The sequence below is a fragment of the Lycorma delicatula genome, chromosome 4 (assembly GCF_047948215.1).
Source record: "Lycorma delicatula isolate Av1 chromosome 4, ASM4794821v1, whole genome shotgun sequence".
Taxonomy (NCBI): Eukaryota; Metazoa; Arthropoda; class Insecta; order Hemiptera; family Fulgoridae; genus Lycorma; species Lycorma delicatula.
In genome coordinates this window covers 154,369,733-154,396,609 of record NC_134458.1, presented here as the reverse complement: position 1 = coordinate 154,396,609, position 26,877 = coordinate 154,369,733, and the positions used below count along the sequence as shown (strand labels likewise).

Here is a 26,877-nt window from a genome sequence, read left to right as displayed (position 1 = left end):
GATTATGGTAATAGGTGACAAAAAACCATGAACTTATGAAAAATGCAACAAAAAATTTTTATTGACAGAAATATAACCATTACAGTTAAAAAATATGAAATTATCAAAATACCTATGTTTTTGAAAATTACATCAAGTAGATGGATGGCATCCTCCTCTATGTATGCATGCTGCCAATCAGCCATTGATATTTCCCATTGCTCGCTGCAACATCTCAGGTGGGATGCCAAGAATTTTGTATTGAATTACTTGTTTCAATTCAATCAGTATCTTTGACCAATTCTTATAGACGCACAGTCATAAAGTATCCCCACAAAAAAAAAACAAACTGACAAATCCAGTGATCTTGGGAGCCAGGAACGTCACCAAATCTTCAAATGACATGATTACCAAATAATTCTTGCACAGCTGCCATTGATTGCCTTGCAGTGTGTGACATCCCACCATTCTATTGAAACCAGGCTTTGTGCTGGTGTGGGAAATTGTTCAATGCAGATGTAACAAGAGACTGCAGCATGTGAACATATCAATCAGAAGTGACAGTTGTGATCTACTCCTCATTTTTGAAAAAGTATGGTCTGATGACCCAAGCAATGAAACTGCACACCAGCATGCTGCTGTGTAAATGTTGTTGATAAAACTTCATTGGGGTTGTTGCCTGGCTCAGTAATGATAGTTTCGCTTGTTCACATATCCTGTGATATGTGACTAATCTGACAACCACAGCTTGTCCAGAAATTCATTGTTAATGTTTGCCATAATTTTTTGACATAAGTCAAAGCAAAACTGGTGATCGTCCTCCTTCAGTTCTTGCACAATCTTTAACTGCTTGTTTACAAATTGAATGCTGTGGGCTCTGTATGACAAACGCTTACAGCCTCAATATTGTGTGGAGTATGAGCACTTCTTGGTCATCCTGTTGGTTTATTTTTCACAGCCAATCAAATTTGTGAGAAGTTTTTAATCCATTATATCAGGTTGTGTTCCATCAAAACACATGATATAATGGATTAACTTGTAATTTTAATCTGAACTCCCTCTGTACACCTTCTAAACTATTGTTGGTTTTGTAAAACATTTTTATGGCAAAAGCACACTGTTGACCATTCCACTGCTCTATGATAATGAGTGGCAAGGTTGCCTCTCCATAATAAAGTATGCACATTTCAAAAGTTTTTACTACTTTTTACTACTGATAAGCCTACTTTTTACTCATGTTATTAATTATTTTACCTGACAAACATAAATAAATTAACAAAAATAAATACAAAATAAAAATTTTCATTTTTAACCATAAATGAACACAAATAAAAACAGTAACAAAACACATAAAAATTAATTTATTTAGCATTGAGAAAAATCTCAAATATACATCACATAAATTAATTATTCACATTACAAATTTAGTTCAAAAAATTATGGTCTTAACAAGTGGAAAAACAGTAAAAATCAATCTACCGAAACAGATATTTGATAAAAAAATTATTAACCATAAGTAAATGGTATTGAGATATACCATGACTATAATTTTTTTACAAAAGGTTTTCAATATATTTTGATAACAATAATAATATTCTGCTTAAAATAATTTTCTTCTTTTATTCAATAAACTTTGATCTTTGATTAACTTTATTTAAAAAATTAACAATAATTGGTCCAACAAGATCCGGATCATTTAAATGAAAATGGTGGGTGCCATTGACCGTTATCATTTCAAAAGTTTTAGCATTTTCTTTCAAAATATTAATTATCTCATTAGAATTTTTACTAAACAATTTATAAAAAGGGCTTTTGGTTGCATTTATCAATAAAAAATGACACTTAATATTTTTAGCAAATTTGAGATTTTCAGATAATTCAAATCTTTGTAATTGCCAAGCTTTAAGTCGACAATCTCTCGAATAAATAAATCTACCGGGTTTTATTTCTTTTAAACCACGTTTCATGAGTATTTCAGCAGACTGTTCTGTTAATGAATTACCAGAACCTTTAATCCAACGACGTTTTAATTCTTCTGATGTCCAACCGGTTTGAGACGGTGCTGTTTTCATTAGGTCAATAATTTTATCGATCAACGGGCCCATATCTTCGGCACGTTTTTGTAAATCTTCTTCAAGTGGTTTCAATAAATCTAAATTAATAACAACATCAACAAATTCTGGATACAATGATGAAAACAAAAAAGATGTAACACCGCCCAATGAATGAGATAAGAACGTCACTTTATCCCAATTATAATGTTTCTGAATTCTCCTTACCACCAAAACTGTATCTACTTCATGATACACCATGGTCGGATACAAAGGAGAAGACCATCCGTGGCCCGGCAAATCAATAGCTAGAATGGGCCTATCCAGTTTCATCTGTTCAATAAGCCGGTCAAATGATCCAGCATTATCCTGCCAACCATGAATGGCCAATATTGGTCGAACATTGGAATTCGGGTCACCCCACCATTTTCCTGTAATCACCAAATAAAGCTTTAATACATGAAATGATCTGTGACACTTTTTTTGCAGAACATTTTGCACATATATATTATTAAAAAATTATTTAAACATTTAACATTGAAATAGAATAACATTATGTTTTAACTATCTGTATAAAAATATTCAATCAGAATAATCTTTCAGAAAACATTTTCATATATTTAATATCAGTTTGAACATTTACAATATACATACATACTATATTAGATATAGTTTTTCTATTAACGAGATAAAATTCATAATTTAATTTTTTTTAATATTCATTAAACATTTTTTAGTTTTAACACAAACTGTGCATAAGAGTGTGAACATTCACAAATGCCCAAACAAGCAAATCTGTCATCTTATCAAAATAAATATTCAAGAAATTTTATACTTTTAACATAAAATATTATACAGTTTCAAATTTTTCAGGTAAAAAAAGTAATAATATTCTATATACATTAGAAATTAAATAAAAAAAGAAATTTTTTTGGAGGGGAAAAGATTAACAACTGGTTACAGAATAATTTTTATACAACATTAGGAAAACATTATTTAATACTTGCATACAATTTGAAAGATCAAGGGTTTTTTTTAAAGGTGTTCATTAATTAAAAAAGAATGAAGGAGAGCAGGTTGATAAAAATTTTAAACTTACACTTACATGTAAAGAGGGAGGGTTCAAATTATTCACATGTAAGATTCCTGGTAGAAATATATAAAAGATCAAACATAGCTAATTAAAGTACTACAAATTTTTCCTTTATTTAAAGTTTTATTCAGAAAAATATGAATTATGAATTTATGAATTGTTATTATGAATTTATGAATTGTTATTATGAATTTCATTTCTATCAAGAATATCTAATTGTCTAATCTTGTGTGTAACCCCAGCAAAATGTGAAACATTTTAATACTTAACTTATATTACTTTTTATTATTGTAGCACATAAACTATCAATTAAACAACAATTATAATATAACTATAATAAACTAACAACTAAACATTCTAAAACAACTTAAATTCTTACAGAAAATAATCTAATAATTAATACAATATTATAATAATTTTAAAAATGGATAACGCCGCTTTTAACAAGTATTTATATATTTTTTATCAAAAATAACTTTTAATAATTTTTTATGATTATTATTAATGGGAAAAGAATAAAATCTATATTATAAAAAACAAAATCTGCTTTTTTAATTATTACCTAAGTATTTTATTAAACATTTTTTTTTTGTATTTACATAAAAAAAGTACTTCATAATTTATTAATTTTTATTCTACATTAAATTGTTTCTGTAGATTTAAATTCTAATCATTAAATACCTCCTATTATGCCTCCATTTATTAGTTTATTTTCTGAGGTGGTAGAAGAAATTAAATTATTATTTTAAGGATGCTACTAATTCAAAAATCTCTATCAATCAAAAATCTATATTCAAAATATATTTATATGTAATAATTATACTGTAATGAATTATAAAAAATTGGAAGTCCTAAAATAATCAAAACGTTTTTAGAAAGCAAGAATGTTTTTTTGCTCCTCACTTTTAATTTTATTTTTAACATTAAACTATTCAAATAAAATTTGGAGGCTAGATTATCTTCTAAAATCTGGCAGAATCTCACAAGCAAGGTGAGTGTAAACACCAATTTTATTTCTACAATGAAAAGTTTAAATAAGATAAAAAAATTTCCCTATAGGAGTATTTAAAAAAAAATATATTTTGGTTTTTAGAGTAAAGGTATATTAATATAAGTACACTTACAGTGAATATAATTCTTCAAAAACTTCATTAATATTTAACCAAAAAACATAAAATATTTTTGAAAAACTCAAAATGTAGACTGATTTTAGACTGTCAAATAAAAACAAGAAACCAACTTGTATTTGTATTATAAATATTACAGTAGTATGGATGAAAATTTTAGAGTACATATTTCAACCAATCAATGAAATAATTTCAAAACAACAATCTGATAGTATTTACACAGTCGTATTTGTTTCTACATGTAATCAACACTATACACAATGTATAATGTCACCATACAATATGTTTAATTTTTTCTTGTATGTATTATATGATTGTTAATACTTCAGAGTATGAAAATTCAGAAGTGTTCTGTGCTAAATTTATTAGTCATAAATAATTGTTCTATACAAAATATTATAATTGGTTGCAAATTTTATTTCAAACATATATATATTTTATTTTAATTCAACCTAAATATTTCACATTATATTTTCAACATAACACACACACACACACACACACACATATATATATATATATATATATATATATATATATATATTTGTATTTTCTCACATATATTTTAGAAACAAAAGTAAGGAAGATCAGAATTACAGATAAAAAAATACAAAGCCTGAGGAAACAGGGAATCAAAGAATAGTTTGCTACAGACTCCCATAGTTTGGAAGTGGGAAGAGACAGGATGAAACAAAAACTATCAAAGATAGATTATATAGTAGAAGGTAAAAGATCAAGAGGTAGTGTATAAACAGTGATGAAACACATTTTCGAAAAACGAAAATGATGTAGGAGGTAATGGAGAAAAATGAGAAAAGAGAAAAATACTAATTTAGTTATTTTCAGACAAAATAGTTGGGCAAAGGGAAATGTATATAAAAGATTACCACATAAAAATAAATTTAGAGAAAATTTATGAAACTAAATAGATGAGTTAGAAATCATATTAAGGAATAAAAAAAAAAAATTTCATTACATTTAAGATACACAGAAATAACACAATGAACTAAACACTTCTATATTCTTCTTTTTAATTCTACATCAATACATTTCTCTTATAATGGAATTTTGAGAGTTTATATATTTTGTAACATTCAGTTTAGAATATAGGCACAAAAGTCCAAAACTTTAATTCATCAGCTAGTTGCCACATTACATATGAAAAGAGTAAAATTACCAAAAGAATTTTGTTTTTTTATCTTGCTATGGAAAAATATGTAAAAAACTAATTCAAATTAAATAAAAACATTAAAAATAAGCTTCTAAATAACTTCAAATTCAGATAAAAATATATTATACTTCAACTTTGTATGATCAAAAATGAGGTTTCTGTCGTTAAGGATGAATTTAAGAAATTTATGAATGATGTAAACATTAGAAAACCAGTGAACCTTTAGTACTGTTGGCATTAAATAAATCAACAAAATAATTAACCTTTGTAATTAATTTTTATAAATAATTTTATAGGACCTTTAAAAGATCATACATGAAAAGTTTTATTAAAATGACAGAATTCTCTTGAAGATGTCTAACCATCATTTTCTATAGTTTAATTAGTTTGCTTAAATTAAATCAGTCAACAATGACAGAAGGCCATTTTATAAGTGCATAATTTACAGAAATCATGAAAGGAAGTAATTCAGAAAATTAAAGAGATAAAGCTTTTCAAAGAAGCAATTTTTTTTAAATATCTTTTTTTTAATTTATAAAACTTTTCAAATTTCAGAATTTGCAGATTTCTGTCAATTTTTTATATACTATTAAAATAAAGATATACAACTAAATATTATTACAAAATCTATTTATAAAATACTGCCCACAAGTAAAATTAATTTAGCTAATAAGTCATAATTAAAATATAAGTATTTAAAAAAAAATTTTTTTTTTAATATATTTAACAATATTGAAAAGAATGAAAATATTTACAAAAATATTGATATTATATGTGTAACAATACTGTTTATAACATGTAACAATAAATTACAAAGGATTTAGAAATGAATTAATAATTGGTGCAACTTTTTGAGGATCATCAAGATGGACATGATGTCCACCCTCAACTATCACATGATCAAATTTTTGTGCATTTCTGGACAATGTGTCAAGCTGAGAGAGAAAAACACTGCGTATCGATCCTTTTCTATATAGTCCAGAACTTGCTTCGATAATTAAAGTTTTCGCTCTTATTCTTGATGCTAAAGTGTTCCAAAAATCGACTGAAAATTGACCCAAAGCATCTAGTTTGACCGAAGCATCTCTTGATAAATGATATTTTTCTTTATTAATTTTTGATTCAGTAATACCTCTAGTGAGTAAAACTTTACAAGATTCTAATGAAAGACGTTCCTTTCTTCCTTTATAAAACCAAGTAACAAGTTCATTGTAACAATATGAAGGTATTTCATTAGCGGATTTTTCATATTTTAAAGTCTTCTCAAAAGTTTTTTTCATTTGTTCAGGTAAATTAGAAGCTAATCTTAAATGAGCGCATTCGATACAAATTAACTGTGCGACATCATCAGGGTAAAGTGCCGCATATGCAAAACAAGCACTGCTGCCAAATGAATGTCCGATCAATGTTAATTTCTTCCAGTCAGTATAATAATATTTAAAAAGGTTTCGTAAAAACACAAGAACGTCGCCATAATGTGGTGGTATACCAGCTGGTAAATGATCGGATTTACCATGACCTGGGAAATCAATGGCAAATACTGGAACATCATTAGTACATAACAATGGTATCAATGTGTCAAATGAAGCAGCATTATCTTGTACTCCATGAAACGCTACAATCGGCTGTTTCTTCTTATCTCCCCACCATCTGCCTGTAAATATTCAATTATGGGTAATATAACCACACTGAAGGTAATTATTATAAGAAACTATGTTTTATAATTTATAAATTAATTTGCTTAATAAAATAAACTGCTAACATATAAAAATTAAACAATTTAATTATACTTCACTTAAAAGAAAAAAATAATAAATCACTAATTCATTCATTTACCAAAGTATGTCCTCCCAAATCTGCATTTCTAGAAAACTGTATTTTACAGAAGGTTCCACCATAAATTTATGACATTTTGAAAAAAATTCAAAATTCTTAAAAGGGTTACTAAGAGTTGATTAGGTTGATCAGATTTATTTATTCATACATTATTTGTTACAGAAGCCACAAGTATTAAGAAAACTTTCAAGTGGCATACAACACAACAAAATTATTATCTATAAATCTATATCAATAAATTTCTATAATCTCTATCTTTGTAAACAATAATGGACAAATAACCTGAAATTGTGGGGTTTTTGTTTGATTTCAATCAAACTTTACATGCTCATAGCAGACGCAGACCAGAAGGTTTTCCACTTTGTCTGATATCAATATGTTAAAAAGAATAGGAGTTATTAAAACTTTTATTTCTTTCTTGAGACAGAGCGAGTCAAAAATTATCTAAGTTTTGTCATAACACACCTTCAAGGTTGTCATACTGCCTTCTTGCATGAGTGTTGAAGGAAGATATTACTGTGATCATATGTGCAAAATTTGATCCCAAATGTGTCATTTGCCTTCTGGCTATTACAATGTAAAAAAGTCTGCTCTGCTAGCAGTCTGCATCATGTAAGAACAGTGAGCAGTGATTAGATTTCTCTGGTTGGAGGGTGTGAAAGGGATTGAAATTCATCATAAACTTTTATCACAAAGGGAGACAGTACTTTATCAAGTAAAAGTGTTTTTCTGTAGTTTGAGAAGTTTAAAAGTGGTCAGATGAGTGTGACGCACAAACAGAAAGCATGACACCTGTCAACCTCCTCCATGGATGACAAGATTCCGCAAGTAGAGATGGTTCTGGCAAATAGGCGAGTTACCATGGATGCAGTAGTCTCTTTTTTGAACATCAGTCATAGTTCTGCCCATTAAATCATTCACGATGAGCCCAGCTTCCACAAAGTCTGTGTAAAATGGATACCAAAACAGCCTGCCCGCACACAGCTCGCATCATTCAAACCATCAAGTTGAATTTTGAGGTACTGGAACACCCTACCTACAGCACAGATCTTGCTCAATCTGAATTTTTTCTCTTTGGGTTGCTCAAGGATTCTCTGCAAGGTTGTTGATTTTTTTTCCACAGACAGAAGTGCAGGAAGTGGGACAAAAGTGGCTTTGTGATAAACTAAAAACCTTCTTTTTGGAAGGAATATGCAAGCTTGTGAACCACTGGACCAAGTGCATTGTCAAGGGAGGTGACTATGTACAAAAATTATGTGCACGTTGAATCCTTTGTGTATGTTTTATCCTCATGTAAATAAACTGTAGAACAAGAAATGTAGATAATTTTTGTCTTGCCCTCATATGTTATTTATATATAACACATTAATACCTAAAAAAATATTGTAATAACAATTTATTACTGGTAAAATTCTGTTTACTAGTACATTTAAATTTTTAGACAGCTGACCCCCCTCTTAGGACCTGCCAAATACTTGATTTCAAGAATACCACTTATGTCATCAGCAACTTGATTTGTGCAGTATGTTCTTTCATATATTTTGTACAATATTTTCAGTTCCTACAACAATTTAGTTTTTTCTAAGGTCCTCCTTTACTTTTATTATTGCACAATGAAGTATTTTTATTGTTGCATTACTGTACTTCAACCATTACTAGTACTGAATTTGTTAAGACCAAATCTCATATGAATCAGAATGCAAGAGAACATAAATTGCAGGAATCAAAACTGAAAAATAAGATGCAATTATTAGATGATAAAATCTCTCAGGAGTTAGAATTTCAAGCTGATGACTATCTTTTTAAACATAACGGTTTAAATTTAAATAATGTTATACTTTATTGTTATTGCTAGAGCTTTATTATTTAACTTTCAGATCTAATTTCCCTTAAATTATTAAATTATATAAAATGATTTCTTTTATTTACTTTCAAATGGGTGAATTTTGTATTCACCCAGTTAGATGTATGTAAATATTCGTTTTATGAATGTAAGGTGCCATAACCAGTAAAGACTGAAAGCTACAACTTAACATGAAACACTGGTCACTTCCTGAAAATCGCACAGCTATTCTCAGAAACACGTATAACATGCCAGGCTTACTAAGAAATCAAAGAATAAATTGTTTCCCATAGCTTTCTTCACAAAGTCAAATAATTCTTTTGACATTAGCACAGCAACCACACCAAAATTCAGCTCATATTCAGCCCTAAAAGTGACAACTTCACTCTGTTTACTAAAGGAGCTGGCTGAATAATGAACATTACGTTCAGAGAAAGGAACTCACGAGTAAAACCAGTTATATCTCAAGCTTTACATGCATTAAATCATCAGAAATACTAATACAATTAGTATCCCATAAATTTATGTACCCTTATATGAGGAACAATGCATTATACACACCGTCTCCATTCAATAGGATAAAAACAAGTATACAAAAATGCAAACTATACATGCATACAAAATGTACAAATACTTTTTAATATATATTGATTTTGTATAAAAAAAAAATTAGAAATCAAGACACTACAAAATAAAAGTTGCAAACTGTATGCAACTATTGTACCAAATTGAGAAATAGGAAGTCTACATAATGCATATGTACCATTAAAGCTATAAAAATATAGTACAAAATGAAGCTGGAAACTAACATATTAAATAATTAGTTAGACGATTAATGAATGAGAAAACTTCTAAAAGTTATTTTTTGAATCAGTTAAGGTAAAAGATGACTAGAGCATACAAAAACATAAAAAATGAACTAAGCAATATTATGTATTTAAAATCTCAGTAAAGAATAGAATACATTGAAATAACAGATGGAACTAGAATGAGTAAGATTTTTTTTAAAGAAAATACATAATAATATAAAACAATATATGGAGAAAGAGAGTATGCAAAAACTAAGGATACAGAAAGTAGAGAGAAAGAGGGATGCTGCCAATCAGCTCTCCAGATGTTGTGGCAAAGATTAGGGAATCAGACCATAAAACTGTATATCATACTTGTATACTCTATCATCCTTATATACTGTACATCATCCCAGGATGATATACAGTATATACCCTTGTATCTGATGCAATCTCTACACTTTGATTTTTGATGCAACCCAAAGAAAAGTAAACGATAACATAAGACACATTGGTATATAGTTTTTTGCAGACATATAGATATATCACATTGTCTTTTATGAATCCAAATGCGACTCTCTGCAATATATGTAAATCCATTACAGTTACATTTAAATTCAAGTGGCAAAGTAACTCTGGCTAAAGCATTACTGTTGAAAATTCTGAAATGTTTTTTATGACAAGAGAATCCTATTCTTGTCTTTGAAACTACTTTTAAATTCTTTACATACCCCTCATCATGGTAATCAGATTACCTTTAACATATAACATTAAGATGTCTCTCTAAAAACAAATTGTAATAATAGCAATAAATATAAGAGCGGCAGTGAGTTCCTACAAAAGAAAAAAAAAATTGCACTTGCATTAAGAATTCCAAAATTTATTCAATTACTTGAACAGTAAATAAAAAAAGGTCTCAATTTTGATAAACTGAAAGCTACTGTGTATTCATGAAAGAAACAATTTTGAATATTGTCTTAATTTAAAATGCTCTGCTCTAATCTCAAGTTGATATTGATAGTAATTTATCAATCTAACTTTGGTCCTTTTAAATTATATTTAAATCTATATAAATTATCAGAAAACTTTTTAAAATTCCTTATAAATTCAATAAATGTCAATTTTAAAATTAACTTTCAAGATGATTTCTTGTTAACGAATGCGATTTCTTTGTAACAAATGAACTAACTATTAACTTATTTTGAGTCTGAGTAACTAAATATTTTTACCTCCTAGCTAACTAGAATTACAAGTATTTCAGTCACCTGCATCAAAAGTATTTTTACAATTTTACTTAGTTATTTTTTTAACTTTTTGTGAAAATTTCAGTATTTCAGTTCAAAGCTGTCAAACTGAAGCAGCTTCATCTATTAGTGAAAGCATGTGATGAAATAATGGTTACTTTTATTTTTTTTAAAGGGATTATCGATAAAGATTCAAATATCATATGAAATTCTTAGTATTATCAGAAAAAATTTGGGAAACAATAAAATTAGCTTTGATGAACATTTTCTTAATGTTTTTCAAAAGACCATTCAATAGTAAAAAACAGCTTACTAGAGATATTTGTAAACTCTAGTTCTATGCTATCTGAACAAGATATACCTAAATTTAATTAGTGTATTATATTCCTAACTTATTCGAAAAACTATAGAAAGATTTTTTAAAAGGAAAAGTAATGTTATATTTTATTGTGATAATTTAATATCTAATTCAAACAATAAAGTTAACAACTGCAGGGAATTGGCAAAAGTTAAAGCAGGTTTGAAAATAATACAGGTTTAACAACTTCACCAAAAATATAAAAGAATTCTTGTTATCTCATCACTACTTTTTTTGTTTACAAGAAAAATCTATCTTTCCAGTTTTTCCTTTAACATTAACACTTATCCACTACAAAGAAAGTCATTCATTCACCTTGAATGGTTTTGTTTATGAATCAGCATTTTTATTTCCAAACATATGCAGCTAGTTGAAATTTCATCTTTCAATACAAATACAGATATAAAATGTTGGTCCTATAGAATGTGGGAGAAATACAGTTAAAAATTCATCAAAGATGACACAACTGTGCCTATATCTGAAGATAATTATTTAATTCAAAATTCTATATTACCATTTCAAAAATGTATAACATCTAACTTTAAATATAGACAAAACCAATAACATTAAGCTTCTCAGGTAGATCCAACAGAGCTAATTATGTGGACAGAATTCCCATTAAGATAATGGTAGTATTTCTGTTGCCCATAAGTAAAATTTCTGGCAGTTTTATTAGACAAAAAATTCTTCTGGAAGGATCAAACTGACTTTGTAAAAAATCAAACTATAGTTTTGCTTTGAAGCGCCTTAATAAGACACTAAGTTGTCAACATCTCTTGGGACTTCCTCAAAAAGTTAAAACAAGTTTTAAAGACACAAAAATAGGCTATTAGATCATTGTTAAGTATGAATCATGATAGTTATTAAGAAAATTAAAAATATCAACTTCACAATGTGTTTATATTTATGAATTTGCAATCCCTACTAAATGAAATAATTGCTTATTCTCAAAAAAAATAATAACAGTAATAGCCTCCATCAAACCAGATATTCAAACTTTTACTGCATAGCTAAATACAATACTTCGGCTTGTAAGAAAGGACCCAATTATGCTTCCACTGTCATTTTTAATAAACAATCTTCCTACAATCTATTTAAAATTACAATTAAATGATTCTTTTTTAAAGAAACAATACTACTCTGTCAATGAATTCTAAAATAATGGTAAATTAAAAACTTTTTTAAACCCTGAATTTTCTGCATCCTGTGCAATGTGTAGAAGATAAATATTATACATGAACTACAATAACTTTCACTAATGACTTCTGAATTTATTTTAATATCTTCATGTATTTATCTTAATATAATTTTTTATTATAATTTCATGTGTTTATAATCCAAATAACTAATGGACTTAAAATCAATTTTTTGTTTTATAATTGTCTGTTTTGTAGTGGACTACAAAATGGTAATTTTAACTCTCGTAACTGGTAATTTTTTTAATAAAACTAACAATAATAAAAAACACCCTGAATTCTCTGCATCTCCATCTAACAGATTTATATGTACATAATTATATATGTTTAAAATCTTTTCAATAATCCTTTCTTAATTGTTATTTATTTTCTAGATATTCAGGACTTTAAACAGTTCTATTTTTTATTTTATAATCGTACATATTTGGAATAATATAAACCTGCATATTCGTTACATGATATAAATGGTATAATATTATTAACCAATCAGAATAAAATAATTATTTATTTTAGGCATCATCAGCAACCTAGCAGAAATTGTTATGAGGAACTGAAAAAGACTTATCATGAATGATAAGAGAGGTTTGAAAAAGGACGGCTAAGGAAACCACAGTTCACCAATCACGAGATATACAACCAAGGAAAAATAAAGAAAGTTGAATTTAAACAGATTGTACAAAAAAATAATTAAATTACACAAAGTATATTAAAATTAATTAAACCATTAAATATATCTTTTAATTATAATGATGTAATAGTGTGGTTTTATGTTCGGTGATGCAACCTTTTGAATATTTTATGAAAATATAATTACATATAATAATTAGAAAAATGACTTATTTAAATTAAAATTATGTAAATCATTTCTCATCAATTAAGGTGCTATGAGAACCATTCCATTATTATATCCATATTTTTTTTACATAATTATCTTAATTTTTTTAATCAACTGCTTACTTTGTCTATTTTAATAATTTATTCTTAATTTTCTATCAATCAATTAAGGTGCTATGAGAACCATTCCATTATTATATCCATATTTTTTTTACATAATTATCTTAATTTTTTTAATCAACTGCTTACTTTGTCTATTTTAATAATTTATTCTTAATTTTCTATCAAAATTAATTCTTCAAATTTTAATTAATTATTTAATTTTAAATTAATTATTAATTATTTTTAAATTAATTTTCACAAACATTTGATTTAAATCTTACATTTATTTTTATATACTGGATTTGATGAATATCTTGTTAAGATTTCCTTATTTCATTTGTTTTTAAACAGATTTAATAATTTATTCATGTGATACTACTGTTTCATACATTTTATGCAATTTCACTTTTTACTTTTGTAAGCAGTCAAGTTTAAATTTTATAAATTAGTCCACCTACTTTTGTTTAGTTTTTCTTCTTTTAGATTTTGGCCACTTTAGGATCATATTACAACCTCCTTCACTTCTTTCTTCTTTGCTGTTTTCTCTCTTCCTAGAACCTCTTCATTCTCTCCACATGCTGTCCTTTGCATTCTTCCATCAATTTCATATTCAAGTTTTCTTTCCTGATCTTTTGTTCTAGGAAAATCTCTAACATCACAATTTTGGCTTTAAAAGTGTCTCTATGTTTATTATCCTTTTCTGTCTTCCTGTTTTCCTCATACTGATCTTTTTACTTATACTGATAAGGGTGAACAAAGAACATCAATCTTCATTTTTTTATTGTGTCAGTTATTTTGATATATTTCAATGCTGCTTTTAAGTTAAATGTGCTCTATCCTTTATGGGACAAAATATTTTTCTAATTATTTTCATTTCCTTCTTTTCTATATTTGTATCTATCTTTTAGCATTTATAGACAAACTATCTGATTTTATTATTAAACATTAATATATAATTTTCAGGTTTTCTGATAAACATCTTTTATATTATACATTTTCAATTTTTCTAATCAATTTTTCTGTATTCACCCAGATGTCTGAATTTTTGACTAAACACAAAATTCCTTTTTTTACTATTCCTGTTTGCATATATTTTTTGTGTACTTTTAATATTTGACATTACTCTTACTTCTAATATTTTTAACCCTGTTTTACTAGCTACTGAACCTAAAATGTTGATTTGTGCTCTTGCTGATTCCAAGTCTGAGAGGATTGTTATGAAAGATGACCTTGCATAAATGAAACTTTTTATGTATATATAATCAATAATAAATGTAATAAAAATATTACTTCCTGCTTATTTAAAAAAAATCACATTAGCGCATTCAGAGTGCGCACAGCTTCATCAGATATATTAAAATTTAAAAAATAAGGCTGTTATTTCTTCTTAGTCAAGAGTTAAATGGTAATTTGAAGGAAAATTTTTCACTGATAATAATATATATTGGTATCTATTGGATGAATTATAATTATATGAATTCTACTCTTTGTTGAATCCACTCATCATATTTATTTCACCTGTACAGTTATTAACATCATTGTTTTTTATTATATGTATTTTTTCAAGAGACTGTTTTTAATTTATTACTACTTACTTCTAATATTTTTACGTCCTGTATAGTTTGATTTTTTGTCTATTATATTTAAATACTTGTACGTGTTCATTACATTTTCTTTAAGTGGTTCCTTAAATCTACTTTTATTAGTATCAGTGTAAACTTTTCTTTCAAATTACTATTAACAATTAAAAAGAAATACATCCTTCTTTTTTAAATTTTTGTATTAATACATCTGATGTGAAGTAGTGCGTGTTGCGAGAGCACTAAAGTGGATTTTTTAAAAAAATGAGAATAAAAAAAAAAATAAGTGATATTTTTATTTTATTTATTATTGATAATTATTATATACAGTTAGGATGCTAAATTAAAAATTCATAAATATATATATATATATATAAAGCAGACTTAAATTTGCCTACTTATAACTAATTCTGTGGTCTATTTTTATGGTGATCCAGCTTAGTATGAAATTACTTATCTCTAGTTTACCTTAATTAATAACAATTTTTAAAAACTAATTTTTAATTGGCTTTATAAATGTTTCAACGATAATGACACAAAATCAATTTGGCTTTAGGTAAGGTAAGAAAGTACTGGCCGCTTTATTTTTTACTTTTATTTGATTTATTTTTGAGCCTTAATGGAAAAGCCAGAGAGTCTTGATATTAAAGAAACCATCATAACGATTAAAAATTTGTTTAATTCAAATGGTTAAAGGTTAGTGATAACAAATTAGAATTCATTCATTTTCAAACTATTTATGATACTAGTTCCAATAAACATGCTCTTTACAGCATGATAATTTTAAAGTTTCTACTAACTGCAAGATTCCTTGGTGTTATTAATGATGAGACCATTGATATTTATTGACCTCTTATTATATCTGATAAACTTACTTCTTATTTTGAAAAAATGTCAATGTTATTCTAATTGTTTCAAGTTTAATTACATTTAACGTTATAAAAGTGGGATATCACATCTATAAACTGCAAAATTTGTTATGGAGTTATGTTGTAGAAAAATTCCACTAATAGCAACAATTTATTCTGTCAATAGAATTACACAAGTCACATGATTCATATGGCTCTTACTAAATCTTGTAATCCTCTGTTTAAAAAATTAACAGCCTCTTTGTTCTTTGTATATGTATATTCAAAATGTTACTTCATGAAATCTAATTTCTATAAATTCCAATTATTATAGCCAGAAATTATGCAAAAAAAGCAGATACAGCATATTTGACTATCTAATTTACAATAAAGCATTTCTGATGAAATTTCTTCTATGTTGGGTTTAGGAATTGTATGACAATGACCTATATAAAATATGACCTATATAAATTAAATGTAAGTCACTTTTAACGAGAACAAAAAAGCTCCTTATTTAATCTTATAGCATATCAATCAAATATTTTATTAATGAATTTATAAACAAGTTTTACTATAAATATGAGTAGAAAATAATAAGTTTATTTAGATTTATAAAATGGTAGTGTTTGCGCACTGTTTTGCTTGTACCATATATATAATTTAAATAATAATTAATGTATTTATATTATAACTTAAGTAGTATTAAGTAAATAAATCATAAGGATATAATCACATAATATATGTTAGGTGTGGAATATATAACAAGTACATATATAATACATGTGAATATATAACAAGTACTTTACTTTTAATACATTTTGTGGTGATGCAATTTCTGTATTCTATGATATCATTAATAAATAGGTAATACATAAATAAAGTTAGCGATTAAGTTGCTTAACAAATCTGTAGTTTAAGAATTACAGAAAAATTTTCAATAAACTGTTTCATTATGATACCCATTAAAAAAAGAAATTATTTAAGTTTTTAGTAAGGAGGATTTTTCTTTATAAAAAAATACTCTTTTCTTTTAACAATATATAATTTCCGTCAAAAATAAGATGTAAGAAAGGACCTAAAGTAAAAGAAAATTTCCATTTAAGTGATTGCGGATATCTGCTAACAAAACGGGAATGCAATAATTTTAATTGCACAACACAATGCAAGCACTGTATATCTCTATAGCTGTTTCACCATTCAGCAATGTGAGTTCGTATTATTTTATAATTTTAAATTGTAATCCCATTTTGTGCTACAGTCAATGAATTAGGCAGTAAAATTATAAAAGGGACCAAAATAAGACAGTAAAGCATAATCAAGGACAGCTTCATTCAGAAAAAAATTCAACATCAAACATCATAATTATTATAGTTATCTTCACAGAGGCAGGAGGTCTTCTTTTTTTTTGGGAGCGAAAAACATTTTAATGTTATCATCGCCCAGGAAACAAAAATATAGAATATATAAATAAAATATAAAATCTAACAAACAAAATATTATTGTATAAATATATCTAAACACAAAAATATATAACTACTATCACAGCTAACATTATAAAAATAAATTAACTTATAACTACTACCACAACCACAGAATAAAAATAAACTATATATATATACACAACTAAAATAAAAATATAAATATGAAAATAATGTAACTCTAAAGAAACTTCGAGAGGAGTGTAAAAGGCTCCTTCTTGGATAACGTTAACCTATTTAAAAGATATGTAAAATATTTACATGTGCGAGAAATAAAAACAGCCGTTCCAAAACGTCCTTATCGTTACCCAGGATTTGATTACTGTTCCTGGGCAACTTAAATTTATGACGCAACGCTGCATACTGTACACACTCTACAAGGATGTGCTGCACAGTCAAGCGACAGTTGCATTGTACGCATATTGGTGCATTTACGTTTGACATTAGATGTCCATGAGTGGCTCTGGGTATGGCCCAACTGCAATCAACAAAGAACTACTTCCTCTCAACAGAGTTTTCTGAAAGAAGAATCCCATGGTAACACAGTGTCTTTAATATATCAGAGTTTATTATTAACTGTGACAGTCCAATCATCCTGCCATGTTGCTTGAAGAGCACGTTTTACATAACTGATAAAATTGCATGTAATAACAGGATTTGTGAAAGGAGAAGGTTTCTTGAATATATTTTCACAATAAATTCACTTTTTAAATTTATAAGCAACAATAATAATAATAATAATAATATTTATTTAGAGTAATAAAATAGTCAAATGCAGATTTATTTTAACATGTCAGACAGGATGACTTTTGTTTGTTTACTAAATTCTAATGCTATTTGTGTGATCCTGACGGGCTCTACTTGCCTTGATAAGAAGAAGGAATGTACAACTTCAAAACATAAACAAAGTGAATTATGGAAAAACATGGAAGTTACAAGAGGGAGTTAAATCCTTGGCTTAACCATAAAGGACTACATTTCCTGAATATCAAGTAATCAATATTTTATAGAAAGAAAAAAAAGGATTTCATATGAAGTTTCCAAAATGGAACAAGTGCATGGTATAAGATAGCATTTTTATCTCGTGACTAAAGGTTTTGTAATGACTATCCAGTGCTAAAAAACCACATACCAAAGCAGAATGTAAATTAAAAATGCAGGAAACTCAGCAAGTCAACTGATCACATTATGGATGCACATACTACTTTAGAAAACACTAATCTTAGGAGACCAAACCAAATGGCTTTGCCTTTAAACATCGCCTACTCAACAAATTTACACTGCCTTATTATAAGTACAACCTAGTGGCAGAGTTGAAAGAGGACCACATTGTGACGAAACGAAATTATAAGAGATAGAACCACTGATAGTAGACTAAATATCCTGATGATTACAAGAGTAATATGATCAGAATAAGATAACTAATATTACAGCTTCTTTGACAATAACATAAGAACAACAGAAGTTGATAAACTTTGGAAATATGAACTTGCAATACAGATGAAGATTTGCACCTGAGTAGTTAGAAATGTGCAAAGGTTGTATCTTCAGAGTGGCATTTTTTTTTTAAATGTGGTTTAGAATTATCTTTAAGAAAGAATACTGTATATTAGATTAAAGTCAATACTATTACAGACATGTAATATCATTATCTTCAGAAAATTTTTACAGTGAAAATTGGTTAAATTGAAATAAGACAAATTCTTTTTCCAGTAGAATTTAATAAGATTCTACAGTATCTACAGCCAGTTTAAAAACTTTAATGAGTTTTGATGAGTGTGTTTAAACAAAATAATAAAAATATTTTTATGACTACCTGCAACATAACCCCAAGGCACTGGTATTGTAACTTCGTGGACCTCTTGTTTTACTGGATCAGCAGTCACCTGAACAATTGATCTTACAGTATATCTACACCTGGTTAATGGAGAAATTTTCTTCAAAAAAGTAAACATCCTAAATTTAAACAAAAAACATTTCATAATATGATCACATTGTATATTCTATATATGTTATAAATTGTACATACCATTATATATATATTTATATACACGCGCATGCACGCACACACACACAAAACTTTTAATTTAAATGCATCTCTAGTAATAAAGGGTAGAATTTAACATATTATATGAGTATTTATTCTTTTTTTGTCAAGTGTGTTCACTAATAGATTCCAAATCATATTTATTAAGACTAATTATTGCTTATAATTAAATAAATACTTTTGGGTAATTAAATTGAATATAACATAAAACCAGTGAAGAATGATTGGTTTGATTTTTTCATGAGTAACAAAAAGAACTGCTGTATTATGTTATAATGACGGTAGTCATAAATCACTTACCTGGAATGGTCAAGGGAAACAGTGAAAAACTATCATTATATAGCTGCATTATATGGCACAAAATAAGAAATGAAAAAGAAAAATGGTTATAGTCTTCATCAATATATAGAGATTATTATTTTGTGAAACAGTTATGCAATTGTGTGGATAATACATTAAAAACAATAAAATCAATTTTTAGGGCAATAATATATACTAAGTATTCAGATTTACCTAATTGGTTGTTATTATTTAAAAACTTTCAATGGAATAATATTATTTCTAGGAAAGGAAATCTTTAAAATAGTTTTAATTAAAACAGAACATCTTTTAGAACATTGGCTAATTATTAAAAATATAAAGTGTTGCATAAGACACTCTCTGATAAGCTAAAATATGTGGTACAGCCTGGTTGCTTCAAAGGAATTTTTTAGGAATAATTTTTTTCACAAACGTTAATCATTCATAAGCCATAAGCCTAAGTGCATGGAATTATTAAAATTCTAATTTACTAAATATATTGATTCACATGAATCATATTTATTGGCACCAAACAAAGATCTAAGGCCCATTATTGTATCTTAAAAACTTGTTCAACTTTCAGTAGTCCGAGAATTTAATTAGCAATTTATATTTTAGAATACCAATATATAGAGCTAAAACAAATATTTAAAAATAACACCAAGTTTAGCATATGATTAAGATGCTTAAAAGTTAAAAAGTATTATATGATTTCATGTAAATTGGTAATTGAAATCAATTTAATAGTCCATGAAAATTCGTGAAATTCTCAAAGTTTTTCACTATGAACTACAGAAATATTGCCTTTGTAATTAATTAATATTACCCACGCAATTTGCAACTGTACATCTATCATTCGTATTTAAAGATAGTTACAACAGATTCAATGAACGATTTTTTTTAAAGCTAATACAGAATAAATATAAGTAATTTCAGACAACGGGTGCCTTTATTGAATACGATTCATAAATATTTTCTGTTTAATAGGATCAACACAAAATTAGCAAAGATTAAAGCATTTATACTTAGCTCACAGATTTAGATTTAGGACGGTACGTAACAAGAAAGTTGGGCAATTATTATAACTGTTATTAATCGTATATTTATTCAGGTATTTATAAACATTTAACGACATTTGATAAAATACCAGAAAGTAATTAAAATATTGTATGGTTTCAATGCATTGGTTGTGAATTACGGTATTTCAAATAGCAAAAAACCGGTAATCATCTAACATGTTCAAATGTAGGGTATACCTGTATGTTGAAACAAATATGCATGAAACCCTTACCTCAACTTCAATAAAACAGTTGATGAAATTTATATCAGCCAGTTTTATATACAACAGAGCATTTCAATGAGCGCAAGTTAAACAAATATTTTGCAATAATACAACATCGTTAACAACTAGTATAGGTTAGCTTAACTAGCGCTCCTTCGCCAGTTTTTGTAAATACTCGCATCTTCATCCAATGAAACGTCAAAAAGCTGACTGTTCTCAGATATCATATGGTGTTGAAAGTAATGAATGCCGATAAACAATATGTCTGATTATATCTCTATTGTTGTTTTATGTAGTTAACGTAGAATTTTAATTACAATTTATAATTAATTTTAATGGCTTTATAGGATGTAAAAATGGCAGAAGGGGGAGATGGAAAAAAAGAAGAGGAAAGTAAAAAAATTGTTCATACTTATCCGTTGGTTAGGGTGAGTTTTTGAAATATTCTTCGTATAAATTTTTGTTTTACAAATTTGTTGTTTACAGTTGTTGAATTAACAGACTAAATTCCCCGTAATCCTGTTTGAATTCACCGATTTATTCCAATAATTTCAGATGTAATTATTAATAATAAATGACGTTAATGGGCTTTTGCTTTTTCAATAATTTTGCATTGTAATAAAAATATAACTAAATGAGCCGTTACATTGTACAGGAAACGTAAATAATCGTTAAAATATAAGCTTACATTTATCTGTTCTTTAAAAATAATATGTATTTTAATAATAACAATATAATTATATAATATTGTGGTCAGATTAGATGAAGGAAATTGTCAGGTTTAACTACTGTGTAAAATTAATTTATAAAAGATTAACGTAACCCCCTGTTAGAGTTTGATAAAGCTAGTAAATATTAATATCAACATAAAAATATAGTTCTCACTACTTTCGCATCATGCTATGGTTTATCAAGTATTTTTTTTTGTACCTCATGAATGTTGCAATCAACAGTAATGTTGTACAGTTGTTGTAATCAACCGTAATTGTGTGCTAAAAGTTGTGTGATGTTTGTTCATTCCTATTACTTTTTAAAATTGCCCACTTCCCTTTGCCAATGTATTATTTAAAATGTTTCCACAAAATTTATTGTATGTTGGCAGTTATTGATTTGTAATATTTTAAATTTGTATGAACCTAATCACTTTTATCGTATATATCGCTGTAGTCCTTATTAAATACTTATTAAAGTATTATTAAGTATTTAGTATTAAATACTTATGGTAATATTTGTGAAATTTAAGCAAAACCTTTGGGATTGTACAGACTTTTATATTATGACTGAAATATTGAACTCATCAAATTTTCATTATATGAAGTCTGAAAAATTAATATTTATGTAATTTACCCATTTGTTGAACAATTTTTTCCCTTTGCTTTTTCATAAAGTTGATGTTATCTGACATAATTCAGGTATATATTAAATGAACAAATTTATGATAATTTTGTTAAAGTTTTCATTATTATATGCAAGGATAGTAGAATACAGTAACAATTAAAAGTAATTCATAGTAAATGTGTAATTGTGAATTCAGTAATTAATAAAATTTTACAATTTTTTTCATACTTTATACCAGATATAAGAATATTGTATTATTAGTGATGTTACATTTAGTAAATAATCATTGTTACTAAGGTAAAAAAATAAAAGTAAGTTATAATCGGCAACAAAACTGTATAAGTGTAAAATAAGCTAATTACAAAGTATGGTCTTTTTTTTTGAAGAAACAGGTAGAAGTTTTAGAATTTAGTTTTTTCTGTATTGCCTTATTAAACAAAATTCTAAATAATTTAATAAGAAAATTTCATTGATTTAACATTTGCTTAAATTTAACGTGAGAAAAACAAATATTCTGAAGAACAAGGTCTTAGAAGTTTTTTTTTATGTTACATTTTTAAGAAATAAAAAATAAACTAAATTAAGCCTTGATATTAAACTTAACAAATTTTGTAATTTTTAACATTTTTTTAGGTTACATCTTATTTTAGATATAACTTGTTCATTATCTGTACAGAAACAAGCTCAAGCTGATCTGACTATTAATCCAGCACTTGTATTAAGAACATAATACATTTTTGTAATCGTTTTGTATTCTTCTTTACAGTACACTCATCTTTTCCATGATTCATTCAGACTAGGTGGATTTATTTTTCTCATTTACTTCAGTTTTGCAGCATGCAATATTTATTCATTCTGACTCAAAAATGTGTAAACTCCATGAGTTTTGGCCCTTCAAAATAAATGTTAGTTGACAAGTTCTACCCCTCATTTCCATTTACACCTCTGCCTTAAATTCTTCCAACACTTGAGTTGGCTTATGCTATACCTGTTAACTATTTAACAATACCATCATGCTCTTGAATTATTGAAAATGTATTTCATTTTAAACTTCTTTGTAATTGGCCAAAAATCCATTCGCATGAAAACTTGATGTGACCAACTGGAAGAAAGGATAAAATTAATTTTTTTTTATCATTGCTAAATGTAGATAAAATTGCTCAGAAAGACAGTATTCTTTTTCTGAGCTACAGTTCTCTGCATATGTATGCTTAGTATTTTTATCAAGGATTGGTTGAATGAAATAACAGTAAGGTAATTTAATGTTACACCTATTAGCATTTATAAAAAGGTAATTCACCTTTTTAGAAATATCACTCCTATTTTAAAGGGGATACGATAATAGGGCCCTGGGTGTAAGAGATTGCTAGCTAGGGATGTACACTTATTGGATGACCATACTAAAAATATTTTGGACTACAGCACACAAACCCAAATACGCCAATAGATCAAGGAACAACCAAAAGACATACACATCACACAGACAAAACTCACGAAACGCTAAACAGCAATAATAAAGCTACAAGAATCACACAACAATACTGTGAAAACACAGTACTTACACACCGGAGACTATCTTTCTCCGATGTAACAGCGAGAGACGCCATCGGGCACCGCGAACAGAGTGCCTACATCTACGTCGCACCAAGGCGACCTCCAGATGTTCAGGAAACCCCCAAGGCGCTCAGCCGCAAGCCTGTCCGACCCGGTACTCTCCGACGTCTCCTTCCCTTACGAGACTCCTCTGCAGCATATAATTTCGCCATCACTTTCCTAGTGAAATCTTCTCCAGCTCTCCTCTCCTTCCAACAAGGATCCCTTGCGCTTCATTCGGGGTGAACGTACAGCCACGAGCCAGCGTATCTAACATTCCCAAACGGTCCTGCGTGAAACGCGGGCACCAGAAATATACGTGCTCTGGGATCTCTTCTTCCTCGCACTCCGGGCCAGTGTCCGAGTGGTTCAAGTTAGCTTTTTTCCCTCTCCCCCTTTCTGTGTCCGCTCATGGAGAGTATTGCATCTGAAAGGGGGGAGTGTCACGCCATCAGATGTCTGTATGCGGAGTGCCCGGGGCCTCATTGCGCAAAAACGACCCCCACATGCTCGGGGCGCCGTCTAAGCGCTCAGCCGCGGGCCTGTCCGTCCCATCACCCTCCGATATCTCGTTCTCTGGCGGGTCTTCTCGTACGTATGTAATCTATCCATTATCTTCTTAACTTAGTTTTCGACCGCTCTCCATTCTTCAACACCCTTCAGCATTATACATTGTGTATCCTCCTGGCGGAACATATCTTCCAAAACCAACGTATCTAACATTAACCAGTGTTCCTCATCGAAACGCGGGCAGCAGAAGTATACATGAAAGGGAGTCTCTTCCTCGCTGTCAGTGCAGCGATTGGTGTGGTCAGGGCATATTTTTACAGATAAGCCCTGTAACCACCATAGCCCGTCAGGAACTGCGTTAAGCTGTATCCCAGCGAGATATAACTAAGTCAATCGGCATTGCACCCGCCAAAACTTCAGCCACCTCCTTAAGAGACGGTTCTATACGCATTTCTGACTCGTAAATAACATCGTTTACAGATCACTTCTAGCTTGCCTAGATATTTTGCATATCTAATTACTCCGGCCCATACCTCAGCCCCATAAAGCAGTGTGACGTACGTCACTCCCGCAAGTAACCTCCTCCGACACTTGGTCTGTCCGCCCTATTTGGGTGGAGGCCGGCAATCAGTCTCGCAGTCCTCTCACATTTTTTTGCCGCCTCTAAGGCTTGTATTACAAATCTTAGCCTAGTGTCTATCCATATGCTGAGGTGCTTAATTGCCGGCCTCGACACTATTTTTCTATTCTCCAAGGCAACTTTTAGTATCAGTCGCTTCTTCGCCGCGGAGATCGCTACCACCTCTGTCTTATCTGGTGCGAGTGTTAGTTCCACCCTAGTCATCCAATGTTTAATTATATGCATCCCTTATTTTGTCAGTGACCTCTCGCCTTGTACTCGCCTCGATAAACAAGGCGAGGTCGTCGGCATATCCCACAATCGTTACATCGTGCGGGAGAGCTACTCGGAGGACCCCATCGTAAGTCAAATTCCAGAGAGTCGGTCCAAGGTCCAAGTTAAACCTATAGAAATATGATATATATCCGATGTGGCCTGCCAGGACTGCGTAAGACTGTATCCCAGCGAGTCATGCACCCCCTCACACCAACCCTTCAAATCACCAATCAGGCGATGTGTCCACCGACCCCTCACGCTTTGGTCCCATCTCTCTTGCCACAATTCCATGAGCTCACCTGTTATTGTCTTAATTGCCAATTTCCTATCTACTGGCTGCAAATCCCCCAACTCGCTTATCCTCTTCCATTGCAGCAATACAAAGTCCATCAGCATACGTCCAGCCAGCGCTTCCACCGCCGCTAACAATACGTTCTATACACTGATATAGCCCGCAAACAGCACCTCGTGTGAAGGGACTCCAGTTTCCCTCTGTATTTACAGTATCTAGCTACTCCCAACCACAACTCGGCTCCATACAGAAGAGAGGAATAAGCAACTCCGACCAGCAACCCCCTTCTCTGTTGCTGAGGTCCTCCTCTATTTGGCAGAAGGCCCGCAATCAGCTACAGCACCCTATCAGCCTTATCACTTGCTTAAATGGCATGAACTCCAAAACTGAGTCTGGATAGACTCTAAGATACTTAATAGCAAGTCTCGTAGCAATCTTCTTACCCTCTAGCATAAATGTCAAAGTAGACCTTCTTTTAACAGTGGTGATTATCACCGCTTCAGTTTTCTCCAGTGCTAGTTCTACCCAGCATTCTCCATCCATGCCATAATTGCCAAATAAGAGTCATGTATCTTAGTGACAGCCTCTCTTCATGTGAGGGCAATCTCCATTGCCAGGTCATCAGCATATCCATAAAGAGTGACTCCCAGGGGAAGGGCGACCTGGAACATGCCCTCATATGCCAGGTTCCGGAGGATTGGTTCAAGGACTGATCCCCTGTGGCACTCTACTATCAAGACCATATTAGACCAGTCCATTCTGGACCTGGCATACCATTTTACATCCTGTAAGGTACGACCGGACTATCCTACACAGATACTCCGGGACACCATGAGTCTCCAAGGAGCACATTATGATAATGTGAGGAATGCTTTTAAATGCATTCCACACATCCTGCCACCACCAGTTTTATAATCCTCTCCGCCATCATGCACACTCATTCCAGGGCGGACCTTCCCCTGCAAAAGCCAAATTGGCTCGCAAAGAGCTCGCCCGCCCCTACCACCATCCCTGAAATCTGTTGCTAGATCATTCATTCCAAAACATTGGCCAACAAGCTGATCACGGCAAGTGGCCAGTATGAGGAGGGAA

The 26,877-nt window shown here is 29.5% G+C and overlaps 2 protein-coding genes across 5 annotated transcripts in view; one reads left to right on the top strand and one right to left on the bottom strand.

Annotated features, from left to right (window-relative positions):
* Positions 1–33: 33 nt before the first annotated feature.
* Positions 34–21,318, bottom strand: LOC142322736 (uncharacterized). The gene is made up of 5 exons (XM_075361813.1): positions 21,167–21,318; positions 19,345–19,484; positions 6,234–7,075; positions 2,781–2,832; positions 34–2,461 (listed from the first exon to the last, which is right to left on the bottom strand). The coding sequence occupies exons 2-5, from the start codon at positions 19,481–19,483 to the stop codon at positions 1,599–1,601; spliced, it is 1,896 nt and encodes a 631-aa protein (XP_075217928.1). The 5' UTR covers position 19,484; positions 21,167–21,318; the 3' UTR covers positions 34–1,598.
* Positions 21,319–21,375: 57 nt separating this feature from the next.
* Positions 21,376–26,877, top strand: part of LOC142323982 (dynein axonemal light chain 4) — a 29,183-nt gene continuing 23,681 nt past the window's right edge. For 3 of the 4 annotated variants that reach the window (XR_012756186.1, XM_075364447.1, XM_075364446.1), the window contains exon 1: positions 21,378–21,585. Coding sequence is in view for 3 of the 4 variants with exons in the window: in XM_075364447.1 (XP_075220562.1) it covers positions 21,514–21,585 (72 nt within the window). In the remaining variant the exon portion in view is untranslated. Of the gene's footprint in view, positions 21,586–26,877 lie in introns of all 4 variants that reach the window. The other variant, XM_075364445.1, reaches the window with a different exon arrangement.

What these genes read in the sequence shown, in the direction of transcription:
- LOC142322736 (XM_075361813.1), bottom strand. Translation starts at nt 19,483, where the DNA reads ATGTTTACTTTTTTGAAGAAAATTTCTCCATTAACCAGGTGTAGATAT. An exon ending in GCCTTGGGGTTATGTTGCAG is followed by an intron (nt 7,076 to 19,344) that starts GTAGTCATAAAA and finishes GAATATTTACAG; the next exon opens with GCAGATGGTGGGGAGATAAG. An exon ending in TGTTCACACTCTTATGCACA is followed by an intron (nt 2,462 to 2,780) that starts GTTTGTGTTAAA and finishes TGGTGATTACAG; the next exon opens with GAAAATGGTGGGGTGACCCG.